The sequence below is a fragment of the Dendrobates tinctorius genome, unplaced genomic scaffold, assembly GCF_039654945.1.
Source record: "Dendrobates tinctorius isolate UK_male_01 unplaced genomic scaffold, ASM3965494v1 ptg000250l, whole genome shotgun sequence".
Lineage (NCBI taxonomy): Eukaryota > Metazoa > Chordata > Amphibia > Anura > Dendrobatidae > Dendrobates > Dendrobates tinctorius.
In genome coordinates this window covers 61746545-61763130 of record NW_027361917.1, presented here as the reverse complement: position 1 = coordinate 61763130, position 16586 = coordinate 61746545, and the positions used below count along the sequence as shown (strand labels likewise).

General features: G+C 43.5%; 1 protein-coding gene across 1 annotated transcript in view; it reads left to right on the top strand.

Annotated features, from left to right (window-relative positions):
• IGF2R (insulin like growth factor 2 receptor) overlaps positions 1 to 16586 on the top strand; it is a 298648-nt gene that overhangs the window by 158691 nt on the left and 123371 nt on the right. The window contains exons 17-24 of the mRNA XM_073557714.1: positions 1431 to 1546; positions 4388 to 4550; positions 8955 to 9134; positions 9475 to 9576; positions 9805 to 9906; positions 10620 to 10794; positions 12746 to 12916; positions 14479 to 14625. Of these exons, the coding sequence (XP_073413815.1) occupies positions 1431 to 1546; positions 4388 to 4550; positions 8955 to 9134; positions 9475 to 9576; positions 9805 to 9906; positions 10620 to 10794; positions 12746 to 12916; positions 14479 to 14625 (1156 nt within the window). The remainder of the gene's footprint in view (positions 1 to 1430; positions 1547 to 4387; positions 4551 to 8954; positions 9135 to 9474; positions 9577 to 9804; positions 9907 to 10619; positions 10795 to 12745; positions 12917 to 14478; positions 14626 to 16586) is intronic.

Below are 16586 nucleotides of genomic sequence, written 5' to 3'. Positions count from 1 at the left end.
GTGACCAACTTTTCACTACTGAGGCTGCCTATGCATCATCAGTAGTAAAAGATGGGATGTAAAAAAATAATAAAACAATTAAAAAATATTGTTGTTCTCACTTTCCGGCGTCCCGCGCAGCCTTCCCGCCTCTCTCTCCACACTCCTGGCATCTTCCGGTCCCAGTAATCCTTTGCGCGAATGACCGCGAGACGTAACGCTCCCGCGAAAAACATCAGGTCACCATGCAAAAAATTAATCATCGAGCGGCTCCATCTACCAAACATTTTTCAGCAATTTGTTACGGGTTTTGAGGCAACACTGTGACTAATTTTTTTTAAACAATTTCTGAAATTTTTTCAAAACTTAGCTTAAAATAAAATATTAAAGTTATTGCTTTAATTGTAATTGGAATTGCGTTATTCACAATTCTATTTCACTTGGAATTTTTTTGCACATTTTCCAGTAAAATACAAGGTAAAATGGATGGTGTCATTCAAAAGTACAATTAGTTCCGCCATACCAAGTTACGCCTCTGGAAAAAGGGGAGGGAAAAATGAAAGGATAAAATTGAAATATTGCTCTGTCCTTAAGGGGGTGAAACTTGACCCTTGTCATGTCCCACGACTTGGGAAATCATTTAATATTTGCATTGCTTGTGTTGTATCCTTGTTGCTAGGCAGAAGTTTGCCTTTCCCTGTATTTTGTCCCAACTCTCTCCCTGTAGTCCTGTGATGAATGTTTGTTCCCTCCCTTATTCTCCATTTTGTGATCGTCCCTCCATCTGTATGCATCTTCTTACATGTCCTCTGAAGAATATTCCTTTTTACCTGCTGCTTTCATCATAATACAAGAATTTCAGTTAAAGCATCCCTCTTTTCCTGGAGTCTTCTTACATGAGATCGTGGCTGAGTTAAGCTGTCTGATTAATCGGTATGAACGTGAGTACAGGTCGATACGGAAAGGGCCCAGAAAGAGAGGTCTATCCAGGCACCATACGTTCTACATATCCATGAGTCAGAATAACCCTTCTATGCTAAATGATCAGTGATGAAGGTGTTTTTTTCCCCCTTTTAATTTACATATTATGCTATTGTCCACTAAATAAAATAAATAGCATATAATTACCTGGACCCCATGCCACTGTTGTCTGCTTGTGACTGCTGTATCCAAGCAAGGGTGGCAGCTATAATGCCAACCGGGGGTACTGATTGGCTACAGTGGCCAGGTGTCAACAACTCTGGAAGAGAATGATAGGAGTTTGACCAATGGAAAACCCAACCGGTGCAACAGGAGTGTTGGGAGAGGGGGAGGGGAAGTCATAGGTGTGGTACTGTATGTACTATTTATTTTTAAAAATCGCACACATAAACAAAATAAATTTAAAATAAAGCGGTTGGAAAACACCTTAAGTGATAAACTGATACATAAAGAATGTTTTTTCTATTTAGAAAGAAGACAACAATACATATAACTTCAAGTGGTATACAAAATATGCCTGCCCGGCTTTACCAGTGGATTGTGTTGTGGTGAACAAGGAAAATGACGAACAGTATGATCTTTCCAGGTATGTGAAAATCAATAATATAATTCAGACCATCTAATAATTAAAGCAGTTTTCCATCAAGTAAAATGATAAAAAGTACCTTCTTATAAATGAGTTGACAAATATACTTCATTCTTTATATCTGCTCATCTTGTTTAGTGGCAATTGTAAGGTTATGACCATGTTAAAAATAGGGATAAGCAGGTATATGATGTATTCATTGCAAACTTGCTTATTTACTTATTCTATCTTGCACTGTTATCCAGCTAACTCATATTTCCAGTTTTACTGTTTTCTTCTCATTGTCAAAGGGAGTACCACCTCTGGTGTCGTAAGAACCGCGTACACATTAACCGAAAGTCGACTGAACCCTCCGGTATCAACAGATTAGTCTGACGGTCTGTCAACCTCCCCCTTTTCCCTCACTAAATATAGTTAAATAGGTTGAAAAAAAGACCTAGGTCCATCAATTTTAACTTTTCTCCACTAATTATACATTTTTGTCGCTAAATTATCTATAACCCCTAATGTTATGTGTATTGAGGAAATCATCCAGCGCTTTTTTATATTGTCTGCCATTACTGCCTCTTGTGGTCGGCATTCCACAGTCTGACTGCTCTGACTGTAGAGAACCCCCTTCCTGATTAGCTGCCGGAATCACCTTTCTTACACCCGTAATGAGTGCCCACTAGTTCTCAGTATGGTCTTTGGAAAGAATAAGTCATGTGACAGTGTTTTGTACTGACCACACATATATTCATACATGTAAATGAGATCTCCTGTGAGGTGTCTTTTTTTTTTTTTTTTCTAAGCTAAACAAGCCCAACTTTTCCAAACTCTCCTCTTATGGGAGGTCTTCCACCCCGTGTAATAATCTAGTTGCCCGCCTTTGAACTGATTCTAACTTCTGAATATCCTTTTCAAAATGTGGAGACCAAAATTGGATCCTGTGTTCTAGATGTGGCTTCACCAGTGATTTATAAAGGGGTGACGATACGGTGGGATCGCAAGATTTTATCTCTTTTTATACAGTCTTGTTTTAAATCTGTGATATTCAATTTAAAAATATTGATCTTTTTTTTTCCGTTTGTCACCATCAGTCAAAATCCGCCGTTTTGCAAAAAAAACAGATCCGCCATTTTGCTTGGCGGATCCGTTTTTTTCCCCACTGAGTTGCATTACCGGTGGATCTTGACGGATGGCCATCCGTTGGATCCATTTTTTTGCGAATGCGCCAAATTTTTGCCGTCCGCTGAGATCATCGAACGGAGCCTGTAACGTTTTTATGCCCTGCGGATCCGCATTTTCCCTTTTTAACCCTGAATCTGTTCTGACTGCTGGAAGAAAATTCATTCTCTCTCTCTCTCTCTCAAACTGAAGTGTGAAGCAGGCCTAAGAGATAAGCTATTTCTCACCTGCACTTTCACCTCTATAGTGCTGCTCCTGTGCAGGCTCTGGAGGAGGTCTACAAATTTCTACCTGTCGTCCCGCTGGCCAGCTTCCCCAATCTCCTTCAACCCCGTTTCACCACCCACAACCTGGTTAGCTGATCCTTCGAGCCATTGTGAGGGATTTAACAGGGTTAACCCTCTAGTAGGCACCTTAATACACCCTGCGCCCGTCCTTCCTTTGGACGTGAGCTTATCAGCCTATGTGAGCCTCTTCCATTGAGAGACCACTAGCTAGAGGAGGGATCATGACTGACACGTGAGTAAATATCCCCGACATACATGAGAGAAAAGGTGTCTGCGGTGCTCAGTAACAGAGCTCACACTGTCGTGTCCGTAGAAGTGAGGCCATGATATCTGTATGCCGTCTGTTAGGGCAGGGTTCCCCAACTCCAGTCCTCAAGGCCCACCAACAGGTCATGTTTTCAGGATTTCCCTTGTATTGTACAGGTGATGCAATTATCACCTGGGCAATACTAAGGAAACCCTGAAAACATGACCTGTTGGTGGGCCTTGAGGACTGGAGTTGGGGAACCCTGTGTTAGGGGATTATTTTGGAGTTGTACTTTCTATCTCGATCAGCCAGAGCAGTGCAGAGGGCTCACACCGGCCTCCAGCTTTCTGTCCAGACATAATCCATCCTGCTCCTTGTAAAGGACAGATGTATGGTATTATAAATTTATTAATTTTGCGGCAGCCATTTTAATTAACCTAATTAATGCCCCACAGACAAGATTAGCATATGTAAAGAAGTGGATATTTATCAATTCATTATATTAAGGCAATTTTTCATTATTAACCGGGTTGTTCATTTTTTTTTTTTCAAAAAAAGTGGTCTCTGAATGGTAACACTCATGTAAAATTGTAAAATAACAATCAGCTAGTACTCGCCCTCCCCAGGTCCAGCCCCCGTTCACAGCCACTGCTCCAGTCTCTTCCGTTTTCGGCTTCAGCAGTTTCATCAGGTCAGTTGCACAGATCACCGCTGCAGTCAGTCACTGAGCTCAATGTCTTGTGTCGTCTGCATCGGCAGACCTGCTGAGCTTGGTGATGGCCTGCAGCAGTTATGTGCACAGTCCGAGATGTCACAGCTGCAGCCATTACAGAGAAGGTAGCAGCAGCAGATGGACAGTACTATCACATAATTGTCGGTCTGGCATGTTGCTGTTCTCCCAAAAAAAGTGAAAAAAAAAAAAAAAAGAAGCTAAGTCAAAATGAACCAGCTAAGAATCTTAGCGAGGGCAATGGGGTCTTGTAGTAGTTGGAGAGGTGGGAGGCCCAGTGACATTTCTGCTATAGCAACAGACCACACAACTGTTTCAGGGCTCGTGTGTAAAATGGATTCATGGGATACACTGAGCGCTCTCTCTGTTCTGACTCGCTTTCAGCTATATCGGTTTCCCTCATTTAACAGGTTATCTAAAGTACAAGGAGAACATTCTTCAAACTGGTTTGCCATGGATCAAACACAAGAGATTCACAAAAAGTATTACATTAATGTGTGCCGGTCATTGGTTCCACTAAAGGGATGTGACCCATTTGCTGCTGTATGCCAAATGAGTTATGAGAAAGTATCTGTAAGTATATATAGAGTTGCGTTTTGCTACTGTTATTTGCATAATGAAAATTTTCTGGCTTAGAAAGCAATATTTTAATTTTCTAATAGGGATTCCTTAGTTATCTTGATTCGTCCACCATTTCTATAATGCTTCATTTTGCCCTTGGTGACACTGCCTAGACCTAGAACACATGCTTCTTGGGCTTGCGCCCTGCATGCCCACACTAGCCACTAGTGCTTTTTTAGCCTCCTAATTCCTGTCTGTTCTGGAACAGGAGTTTTATTCTCAGTAGAGGCCGTATTACAATGACACCAGGTCCACAGATCACAATGGGCAATGACCCTGCTCACCCGCACATCATCATGATACAGACTCATTAGACATATCCATACAATAGATGAGGTTGAGATCCACAATTTTGGCCATGTACATGCGTTCTAGTGTTATATTCTGGCTAGATTATGGCCCGATGCTATCGCATCGGGAGGATGCGATAGCATCACACCTCTTGCCATGTTAACCCTCAACACACACACTCCTCTCACCTTTCACCATCTCCACTCACTCTTTCACTCCACATACGACCCCTTCTCTCACTCCGTCTCTCATACTCACGCCGTCATCGCCGCTGCTCCACGATCCCCGACATCATCTTCCACCGGCGCCATCCTGGATCCAGACGTTGTCCACGCCGGCGACATGTTCTTGCGGCGACGCCATCTTGAGTATCGTGAAATCCCGCGATAGTCAAGATAGCGTCACCGGAAGAACATGTCGCCGGCGTGGACGACGTCGGGATCCAAAATGGCGTCGGCGAAATCTCACGAGTTTTCGCCGACGCCATTTTGGATCCCGACATCGTCCTCGCCGGCGACATGTTCTTGCGGCGACGCCATCTTGACTATCGCGGGATTTCGGCGATCCAAAATGGCATCGCAGCAAGAACATGTCGCCGGCGTGGACGACATCGGGATCCAAAATGGCGTCGGCGTAATCTCGCGAGATTTCGCCGACGCCATCTTTTTGGATCCCGAGTCGTCCACGCCAGCGACATGTTCTTGCGGCGACGCCATCTTGAATCTCGCGGGATTTCACGAAATCCAAGATAGCGTCGCCGCAAGAACATGTCGGCGGCCTGGAGAACGTCTGGATCCAGGATCGCGGCGGCGGAGGAAGATGTCGGGGCAGCGACGATGACGATGTGAGTATGAGAAACGGAGTGGGACAAAGGAACGTATGTGGAGTGAAAGAGTGGGTGGACGTGAGTGGAGGTGAAAGGTGAGAGGAGTGTGTGTTGAGGCGGTGTGGTGTGTTGAGGGTTAACGTGCGTGTGTGTGTGGTGACGTCACCGGTTACAACTGGACGGAAGTTGTTACAACCGGAAGCTGGTTAGGGCATTTATTATTATAGATGATGAGGAAGAAGCCGTCTGTTGTTGGCGGTGATGGCGTGTAGAGGCTTCTTCGCCAATGTAATAGATTTAGAGTTAGGGGATTCGTGTGTGAGACGACGGCGTTTATAAGCCTTAATCTTGTCAAGTCGATGCTGTTTTTCCTCAGGAGTCTCATTAGCACGGCGTTGTTTTTGTCGTAGTGCTAAAGCTGCTTTCCTTTCACTGGCATTGGCATACTGTGCATCGGTATTGAATGGTGGTATTGATAGGGCAGAAACAGATTGCTGATTAGTTATGTCAGTGAACGGCATATGGGATGAAGTGTAGCAGTAAATTGTTCCACATGCTGATGTGGAAGCATCCTGTTGTGAGTCTAATAATAATGATGAGGAAGAGGCCGTCTGTTGTCGGCGGTGACGGCGTGCAGAGGCTTCCTCAGCCAATCTTATGGATTTAGAGTTAGGGGATTCGTGTGTGAGGCGACGGCGTTTATAAGCCTTAATCTTCTCAAGGCGATGGTGTTTTTCCTCAGGAGTCTCATTAGCACGGCGTTGTTTTTGTCGTAGTGCTAAAGCTGCTTTCCTTTCACTGGCATTGGCATACTTTTTGTTATGACTCATGTTGGCACAGGTAAAGGAGTCTATTTGGCAGTTATCTGGCAGTGAAGATGGCGTCCTGGAGTATTGTAGAGTAAACAGATACTAATTGACCCTGTAATTGCCCAGCAGTAGTTATGAAGTGGTAGTGGCAAATTGGCCCTGTAGTTAGACACCGGCAGAGGAGCAAGGCAGCAGTAGTTATGGCGGTAGAGGCAAATTGGCCCTGTAATTAGACACCGGCAGAGGAGCAAGGCAGCAGTAGTTATGGCGGTAGAGGCAAATTGGCCCTGTAATTAGACACCGGCAGAGGAGCAAGGCAGCAGTAGTTATGGCGGTAGAGGCAAAATGGCCCTGTAATTAGACACCGGCAGAGGAGCAAGGCAGCAGTAGTTATGGCGGTAGTGGCAAATTGGCCCTGTAATTAGACACTGGCAGAGGAGCAAGGCAGCAGTAGTTATGGCGGTAGAGGCAAATTGGCCCTGTAATTAGACACCGGCAGAGGAGCAAGGCAGCAGTAGTTATGGCGGTATTGGCAAATTGGCCCTGTAATTAGACACCAGCAGAGGAGCAATGCAGCAGTAGTTATGGCGGTAGAGGCAAATTGATCCTGTAATTAGACACCGGCAGAGGAGCAAGGCAGCAGTAGTTATGGCGGTAGAGGCAAATTAGCCCTGTAATTAGACACCGGCAGAGGAGCAAGGCAGCAGTAGTTATGGCGGTAGAGGCAAATTAGCCCTGTAATTAGACACCGGCAGAGGAGCAAGGCAGCAGTAGTTATGGCGGTAGAGGCAAATTGGCCTTGTAATTAGACACCGGCAGTAAACAGGCAGATGACCAAAGCAGCAGTAGTTATGGCGATAGAGGCAAATTGGCCCTGTAATTAGACACTGGCAGAGGACAAAGGCAGCAGTAGTTATGGCGGTATAGGCAAATTGGCCCTGTAATTAGACACTGGCAGAGGACAAAGGCAGCAGTAGTTATGGCGGTAGAGGCAAATTGGTCCTGTAATTAGACACCGGCAGAGGAGCAAGGCAGCAGTAGTTATGGCGGTACAGGCAAATTGGTCCAGTAATTAGACACCGGCAGTAAACAGGCATAGGACCAAGGCAGCAGTAGTTATGGTGGTACAGGCAATGCCAAGCGTCCGCACAGCAAGTCGGCGTGAGGTAAATGACGCAATTTCACGAATGCAAGATGGCGTCGGCGGACGTCGTTAACACCTCTTGCCATGTTAACCCTCAACACACCACACCGCCTCAACACACACTCCTCTCACCTTTCACCTCCACTCATGTCCACTCACTCTTTCACTCCACATACGTTCCTTTCTCTCACTCCGTTTCTCATACTCACACCGTCATCATCGCTGCCCCGACATCTTCCCCCGCCGCCGCGATCCAGGATCCAGACGTTCTCCAGGCCGCCGACATGTTCTTGCGGGACGCCATCTTGGATTTCGTGAAATCCCGCGATATTCAAGATAGCGTCGCCGCAACAACATGTTGCTGGCGTGGACGACATAGGGATCCAAAAAGATGGCGTCGGCGAAATCTCGCAAGATTACGCCGACGCCATTTTGGATCCCGATGTCGCCCACGCCAGCGACATATTCTTGCGGGACGCCATCTTGGATGTCGTGAAGTCCCGCGATATTCAAGATGGCGTCGCCGCAACAACATGTCGCTGGCATGGGCGACATCGGGATCCAAAATGGCGTCGGCGTAATCTCGCGAGATTTCGCCGACACCATCTTTTTGGATCCCGATGTCGTCCACGCCAGCGACATATTGTTGCGGCGACGCCATCTTGAATCTCGCGGGATTTCACGACATCCAAGATGGCGTCCCGCAAGAACATGGCGGCCTGGAGAACGTCTGGATCCTGGATCGCGGTGGCAGAGGAAGATGTCGGGGCAGCGACGATGACGGTGTGAGTATGAGAAACGGAGTGAGAGAAAGGAACGTATGTGGAGTGAAAGAGTGGGTGGACATGAGTGGAGGTGAAAGGTGAGAGGAGTGTGTGTTGAGGCGGTGTGGTGTGTTGAGGGTTAATATGTGCGTGTGTGTGTGGTGACGTCACCGGTTACAACTGGACGGAAGTTGTTACAACCGGAAGCTGGTTAGGGCATTTATTATTATAGATAGCCCCAGTGGTCAGTGTGAAAATTGCAAGAGTTTTAATATAGACCATGATTTAAAAAAAAAAGTTTAAAATTTGTAAAGAAAAAAACAAAAAAAAATACATTAAACACTAAAACCTGACTTAAACAATGTGATTTTTTGATAACTTCCCTTTAATATACCCAATCCTTCTGGCTTCCCATTGAAATGACCTATTTCAGTGCATGTCTAGTATTTAGCCACTTGCGCAGTTTTCCCTTCCTTTTAATCACAGCATATTCAATTTTTCTACCGTGTCTCTTAAATGCAGGATAAAAGTCATGAGACCGTAGCCATCAGCAACCTTGGTATGGCCATCAAGAAACCCATTATAGAAGACAGTGGAAAAATCCTTATTGAGTACACAAATGGCTCCAAATGTATCGATGAAGAAAATAACGAGGTTTTCTATTCATCACAATTGCATCTTACATGTGAAAAAGGTGCTGTGGTAAGTGTGTGAATTGTCACGTAAAATAACCTTCATGGTGTTATCGTCTTTGTGGGCACTTCTATCAGAGACGCTCCTCATGGCAGTCAGCGCCGTGATCAGCTGTTTCTGAAAGGTTGGGCCGATCATGAATATCTAGTACAGCTTGGATGTCAGTGAAGCCAAATTGCTGTCTAATACTGCAGCCACTGATACTTTGTTACCCCCTCTTTGGCTTCATAGTGCTGAGTAGAGGTCCGCCCCCCAGTATATGGTCTATCAAACAATTCTTGATCTTCAGATATTAAATGGTGTTATTAATTTTTCTCAATTATTTCTTAATTTATTTTTTTTTAAATAGTTTACCAGCCCTAGATTTATCTCTAATAACAACTGTGTCGCCACTTTTGTGTGGAGTACAGAAGCTGCCTGCCCTGTCATCAAAAACATACATGGAAAAGAGGTAAGTAAGGACTAAGCATGTTAAAAAAAAAAACTTCCCATTTTCCTATCTTGGGGTATGTGCACACAGAGATTTTTGAGGTGGTGTAGGAGCAGAGACTGTGCAGAAACACTCCAAAGCCTCATAACTCAACATATAAAGGCTTGCTCCAAAAACTCTGCAAAAAGACTCAATTTGCACATATCCTTAGAGTAGGCGTGAGGAGTTCAGCCGTGTTTTTACCTGCAGGACTGTGTAATAGAAAACCCAAACACTGGCTTTACGTACAACTTTGAATCTTTGAAGAACGAGTCTGGATACTTGGCACAAGGCAATGGCAAAACATATAAGGTAAGAACTTTAGTTTCTGTGTAAGTCTCTGTTCGCTGATTAAATGGAAACCCTTATCCGGTATCACTTCTGTCACACGCGGAATCTGTCACTGAGCTTCACAATAGGGTGACACTTCCTATTCTGTAGTCGTTGCTTTTCACATTCCGTCACTGCCCTGAAGATGCCTAGAGAAATCTGTCATGGAAATCAATGACCCCGATACATTAAGACTGAAGGCACCTGTGTAAGAAGCATACTCCATTGGCGACTGATTACATTTCTGTTGTACCCTACAACACTTTTGCTGCGGAAGTTGTGATACATTATTCAGCCTCACCAAGCCTTGCTCACTCCGGATTAAGCACCACAGAGTTTTTGAAAGCTGGTGGTGCTGGCTGGAGGCTCAAGGACTGGTCTTCTCACATGCTCCTCCGCCATCCAACATTGTATGGACAGAAATGCTGGTTGGTTTGTGAGGAAAGCTGCACTATCAAGAGAAAGTGGCCGACCTCTTTAAATTAGAGCTATTTAATTTTTATAATTGGGGTGAAGAAACTGTTTTTCCTTGCTACTGTTTTAGGTGCATAAGGGGGTTGTTTTGTATTTCATTGCATTTCCTTAATTGTTTGTTCTAAGCTTTAACAAACACTAAACATAAAAATAATTTTAATCAATTCATGTTGTATTTATTTATTTGATATTTGATTTGTATTTTTGTGCCCTTGCCCTAGCTGAATATTTGTGGTTCGGTCAGTGGTTGTGGCCAGATTGGGGACAGTCCAGCGGCCGGTTGTGAAATTGATAACCAATTAGTGTCTAGACCAGTGAAGCTAAGCCAATCCCTTGATCTGGCATCAGAAGGCACTATTACGCTTACCTATAGTGGGACCAAGGGTGAGCAGACAGGTGAGTGGGATCATTCCCCTTGTAGGTTTCTCCCCACTACGTTCCCTAGCAGATACACTATATGGACATAAGTATTGACACGCACTGCTTATTTGTTGATGTCGGGGTATTCATTCAGTAATATTGTCACAGGTGTATAAAATTTTGCCCCTAGCCATGCGGTCTGCCTTTACTAACTAGAATGGATCCTTTTAAGGAGCTTACTGGATTTGGACGTGTTACTCTGATAGAATGCCACCGCTGTAGAAAAGTGTCTTCCACCATTTACTATGAGTGTTATTTTTGATCAGTGGAAGGTACCACATGATCTCCGCTACAAAGTGGTAGAACACATGGAGTTACAAAACGTGTCCGCCAAGCTGAGGAGGTTGTAGTGTATAGCAGTCACCAACATTCTGATTCAGTAACTGCAGAGCTTCAAAACACCTTGGGCATTAACATCTGCACCAGAACCGTGTAAGAGTAACTTCATGGCATGGGGTTTCTATGGCCGAGTGACTGCATGCATGCCTTAAATCACCTAGCACAGTGCCAAGTGTCAGATGGAATGGTGTAATAACACCCCACTGGCCCCCGAAGCAGGGAACTTTACTTTCTGCAGTGACCTCTCGTGCGTGTCTGGATGGTAGTCAGATGTAAGAGTCTGGGTTTACTGAATGCCAGAAGAACGTTACATGCCTGACTGCATTGTGCCAACCATAAAATGCCATTAAGGTATGGTTGATGAGAGTTTGATACGGAAGAAGTTGACTGGCCCCACACATCCCTGACCTCAAACCCACTGAAAAACTTTAGGAGGAACTAGAATGGAGATTGTGAACTAGACCTTCTTTCCCTAATATTGCTGTGTGACCTTACAAATGCTCTTCTGGATGAATTGGCCAAAACCCCCTCAGACAACCTCCAAAAATCTTGTAGAAAGCCTTCCCAGAAGAGTGGAATCTGTTGTAACTGCAAAAGGGGATCTCACCAGTCAGTCAGTGCCCAGATGCCCCAATCTTCTCAGCTTTGCTACTGCATAGACTGATCTTTGCCTTGCATGCAGTTTAGAAATAAATTGTACGCACTTCAGTTCAGAGAAATAGGAATACGTATCCCTAACACACAATTCAGTCAGTGAAAATGCACATAAATATACAGTGACCACCAGGTGGCGATATCCTCTAGAAGTAAATGTCATCACTTTACATTGTATCTCCTCTTTTATATTGCATGTAAATGTATAAGGAAAATATTCAATGGTGAACGTCCCTATAAGACACAATACATGGTTCTTACATAGTTTATATTATAGATTAGGTGATGAACACCAAAGATTGCATTACCCAGATATTCCTTGAAGTACGGTTAGATCAGAAAGATCACAGGGACACAGGAATGGAAAAACTTAGATCCAAACCAAGTCATCCCTTAGATTCTGTAGTCAATAATGACCAACACACACACACGATTCAATGCTATTGGGAAATTGTGGAACTTGTGGCTCTCTGGAAAAAAATCTTGTGTTTTGGTGGTCTCTATGTTCAATTACAGTATTAACTGTATAAAAGTGGACACACACATCATATTGTGTGCGGTGTTCTAATAAACTATCAAACATTCTGCAAAGGGAAAAAAAATCAAGCTTTATATATTGATGGAAAATGATTAATGGCCGACGGTTGAAGTTGGGTTGTGAAGCGCCACATATAATCTTCTGAATCGGTTGAACAATTAATCATTGGGATTTCTAAAAATGGACGTGTTTTAGGTCTTTTCTGTGACATGGACACCCCTCTGGCAGGCTAAATTCCTTTTTAGAGCAAATTCATTAATTTTCCCTACTAGGCCGTACAGACGACAGACTTGTTTGAATTGAATTGTCATTTCTGGAATAACGAGCCAATGCCTCCTAGGCAAATCCGTTTCACATCACTGTTTTCTAACAAACCCTTCGCTTTCTATATTACAGGAGCAGGAGACACATTTACAATAAATTTTGTGTGCAACGATGATCTATATCCAGGACATCTTTTATTTAACAGAGAAGAGATTAATTCTGAGACACATCTGTACCACACGTTTTTTGATTTTGAAACCGCCATGGCCTGTTCCCCTGCCCCAGTTGACTGCCAAGTTACAGGTTAGAGGACAGACCTCTTTTAAGTTTTTTATTTTATATAATGTAATAGCTGATCTGTCACCAGATTTAACAATACAAGCAGCATATAGTATTAAATAGATGTCTTGTACCTGATAAGGCTGGTGTACTTGCATTGAACATCGATAATTAGAATTGCCATAGAATCCTAAAATTAAAATGAGCAGCCAATATAAAAAATGCTTAATTTAATATTACTTACAAAACGGTCATAAAGGATTATACAGCCTTCTGAGCATTGATTTTCAAACTATGTGCACAAGGTCTTAGACAGTTTTTTTTTTTTTTTTTTGTACTGTGAGATCTGGAGACAGATCTGCTTTAATGCTTAAAGCTGTGTGCACACGCTGCGGATTTTGCTGCGGTTCCGCAGCGGTTTTGGCCGCTGCGGACCCACAGCAGTTTTTGCTGCGGTGTACAGTACCATGATTCCCTATGGGAATCAAAAACCGCAGTGCAGACGGTGCGGAATTTTCCGCGCGGATTATCTGCGGTTTTCAATCCGCAGAAAGAATTGACATGTCAATTCTTTCTGCGGATTCTCCTGCGGTTTGCCATCTCCTCTATTGAGGAGATGAAAAACCGCAGGGCAAAACCGCAGAGCAATCCGCAGGTAAAACTGCAGGTATTTTGACCTGCGGCTTCACCTGCGGATTTTACAAAATCCGCGCGGATGAATCCGCACCTAATCCGCAGCGTGTGCACACAGCCTTATAGGTTTTCTTCATGCACACAGATTATTAAAGTGTTATAAAGACTTTGAGAAGCTAAGAATCTTCATAATTTGCTTGCTATTAAATTTCTGCTGTTTCTGAGCTGTCACATGTGGGCATGTGATCTCCAGTGCCTTACTTCCTGCTACTGTCCTTTCAGGCACGACTTAGAGATATTCTGCCTGTGCTTTGAACGGTTTAGTTAGCAGGCCTGCGGTGTGCCCTGATTGTTCATGTCATGGGGTATGTGACCTGTGATCCGTTGCAAGTTTACAATAACTGGGGATGTGTACAGGGAAGGAGAGCTGGAAGAGCGCAGAGACATTGCAGGCTCCACATAGAACAAGTAATCTTATCAATTACTAACTTTGTTCAAAGGTGCCAAATGATGGTGCTGGGCATTCCACAGTCCTACATTGCATTGTAATGAATATACTTTGATTCATTACCCACTTGTAGTACACAGAGACACTGTGGTGCTAGTGTTGGCACCGGTATCATTACTGACTGCAGGAGAGTAGCATTTGTGTGTTCATAGATTTGTCCATCTTGAGACTTTATAGGAGTCTCAGGATGGTGCACAGAGTGATTGGAGTGTGATAGCTGTCGGACAGGAATAGCATCATGTCTGGGGAAATGTAGACTAGAGATACAGAAGGAGAGCTGGCAGGAAATCTAGGATGTATATGCAAGCAAATCATAAAGATGGCTCCAAAGGGCTGATGGGGCGTTATGAATAAAAGAAAATAAAGTTAACAGGGTTTGGTGACTTAATTCAGAGACTACAGGGACAGTCAAATTATTTTCTCTTTTTTTTTGTTGTAATTTTAGATTCTGATGGTAATGAATATGATCTAAGTGACCTTAGTCGGGATGTTGAACCATGGATTGCAGTTGATACATCTTCTGATCAAGCAAGTAAAAGAACATTTTATCTCAACATCTGCAAGCCTCTGCCATATATTCAAGGATGCTCAGGCAAGTTTACTAGTTTTGCTTTTTGCTTTCCCTCTGTAGAGTCATTAGAAATTGAGAGAGTAGTATTGTGTTACGTAGGGAAATAGTTTGGAGGTTTGGACGGAACCATTAACATTTTAATGTGGCTAAATTTATTAGCATTTTTAAATTCTAATGTGTAATCTCTCTTATAGCCGCATCCCAACAAGGTCCAATAGTCCTATTATGCTTATAGAGCAGACCCCCACTAAAAACATGAGCAGAGATCCCCCCCACCCTTAAATCAGTAGTGCTCATTCTTTCTTGGGTTGTCCAAGGATTACAAGATGGCCATTCATCTGAATGTCCCAAATGTCCACTACAGGTGAAACGTTTGGGAGGCGGTGTCTTGGCGGCCCAGCTCACCAAACCTCCAGGAAACTAATTTGATAGAGGTTGAAGATGAGATAATCCCTTTAACATATTGGGTGTAATTCTTCAAAAAAATTTTAGTTTCCAGAATTTTGGCATTAAATACCTTAAAATGTCATAAATTTTTACGCAGCTTGCAGTTGTACAAAAGTTTCGTGACTTTTGCCACTTTTATGCCCTTCGTGGTAAGTGCCTTCAACTTTTAGAAGCGTGAATTGAACTGGGGCGTTACAAAGCGCCTACAAATTCATGGTAATTTACGCCAAAGTTGTTTGTTACACTAGAATAGTATTCCGGTCCCCGACTGGAGTGACCTTTCTGGTGGGAGTGCACGGCATCATCTGTACGGCTAATGCAGATATTATTGGATGAAGAGAAAATAACTCTAGAGAGGACTTCATTGAGGGTGAAGGAATTGACTGAGGTAACCCTTAAATTGAAAACAGCTGCTGATTTCGTAACAAGGGAAGAAAATCTTAAGAATACTGTTGAGAAATATCAACTTTTTATTAAAGAGAGGAAGCATAAACGATTTGTTAGGGACTCAGCAGAGTTCAGGGAAAAACGGGCATACCCTGCCCTTACCCCGAGGGGTATTCCTGGTGACATCTCATCCTCAGATATTGAATCCTCTGACGCTGAAGGAGGTCCTAAATTATATACCTCTAGGCCATACTTTAGAAACAAGGGACGAGGACGTAGGGGTAATTTTAGAAGATGGCAGGACACCGAGCGCTACTCTGTGAGGACTTTCCCCAAAAAGCCAGAAACAAACTCTGCAGCGAGTATAAATTCCTCCTCCTCCTCAGCCTGCTACTCAGCCTCTTTTTTAGAAACCAGGGGCCTAGCACCATACAAATTACGGGAGCGGACAAACAATCAAAAATGAGGGCTCTGGTTGAAGGGGACAATGGCAATCAGATTAATTTGTCCTCATACAACTTGTCAGATATAGAAAAGAGGGTTCTTGAGCGGGGGTTATCCTTTGTTCCTACGACCAGGTTTGACCCATTTGTATGGGTTAAAGATATTAATCTATTTACACGAAAACTTAAGTGGAAAAAGTTTTTTGCTTTGAATGATAAAAACAAATGTCAACAACTTGGGATAACGGAGGAGGAACTTCCTGATGTAATGCTTCTGCCTGATTTGTCTGAGGAAGGACAGAGAGATATTGGGGTGGGCCCTTTTTCTGATTTGAAACCAAAAAGTAAAAAGATGCCACCAATTGGTGATACTGGGAGTATTGATATTTTTCAACAGCTTGTCTCGGCAGAGATTTGTAAGATTGACTCCAAGAGAGATAGGGTTCCACCTAATCTCTCCTTCCGTGAGAGAAAGGCTCTGGAAGAACTTGGTGATAATGATCGGATTGTATTGAAGCCCTCTGATAAAGGGGGTAATACTGTTATCCTCAACAGAGACGAATATATTCAAATGTGTATGAGGATTCTCTCTGACAAATCAACGTATGAGCTGCTCAGGAGTGATCCGACGAAGGAGTATAGTCTGAAATTGTCAGCATTGCTCAAAAAGGCATTAGACTCGAAGTTGATCTCAAAGAATGAGTT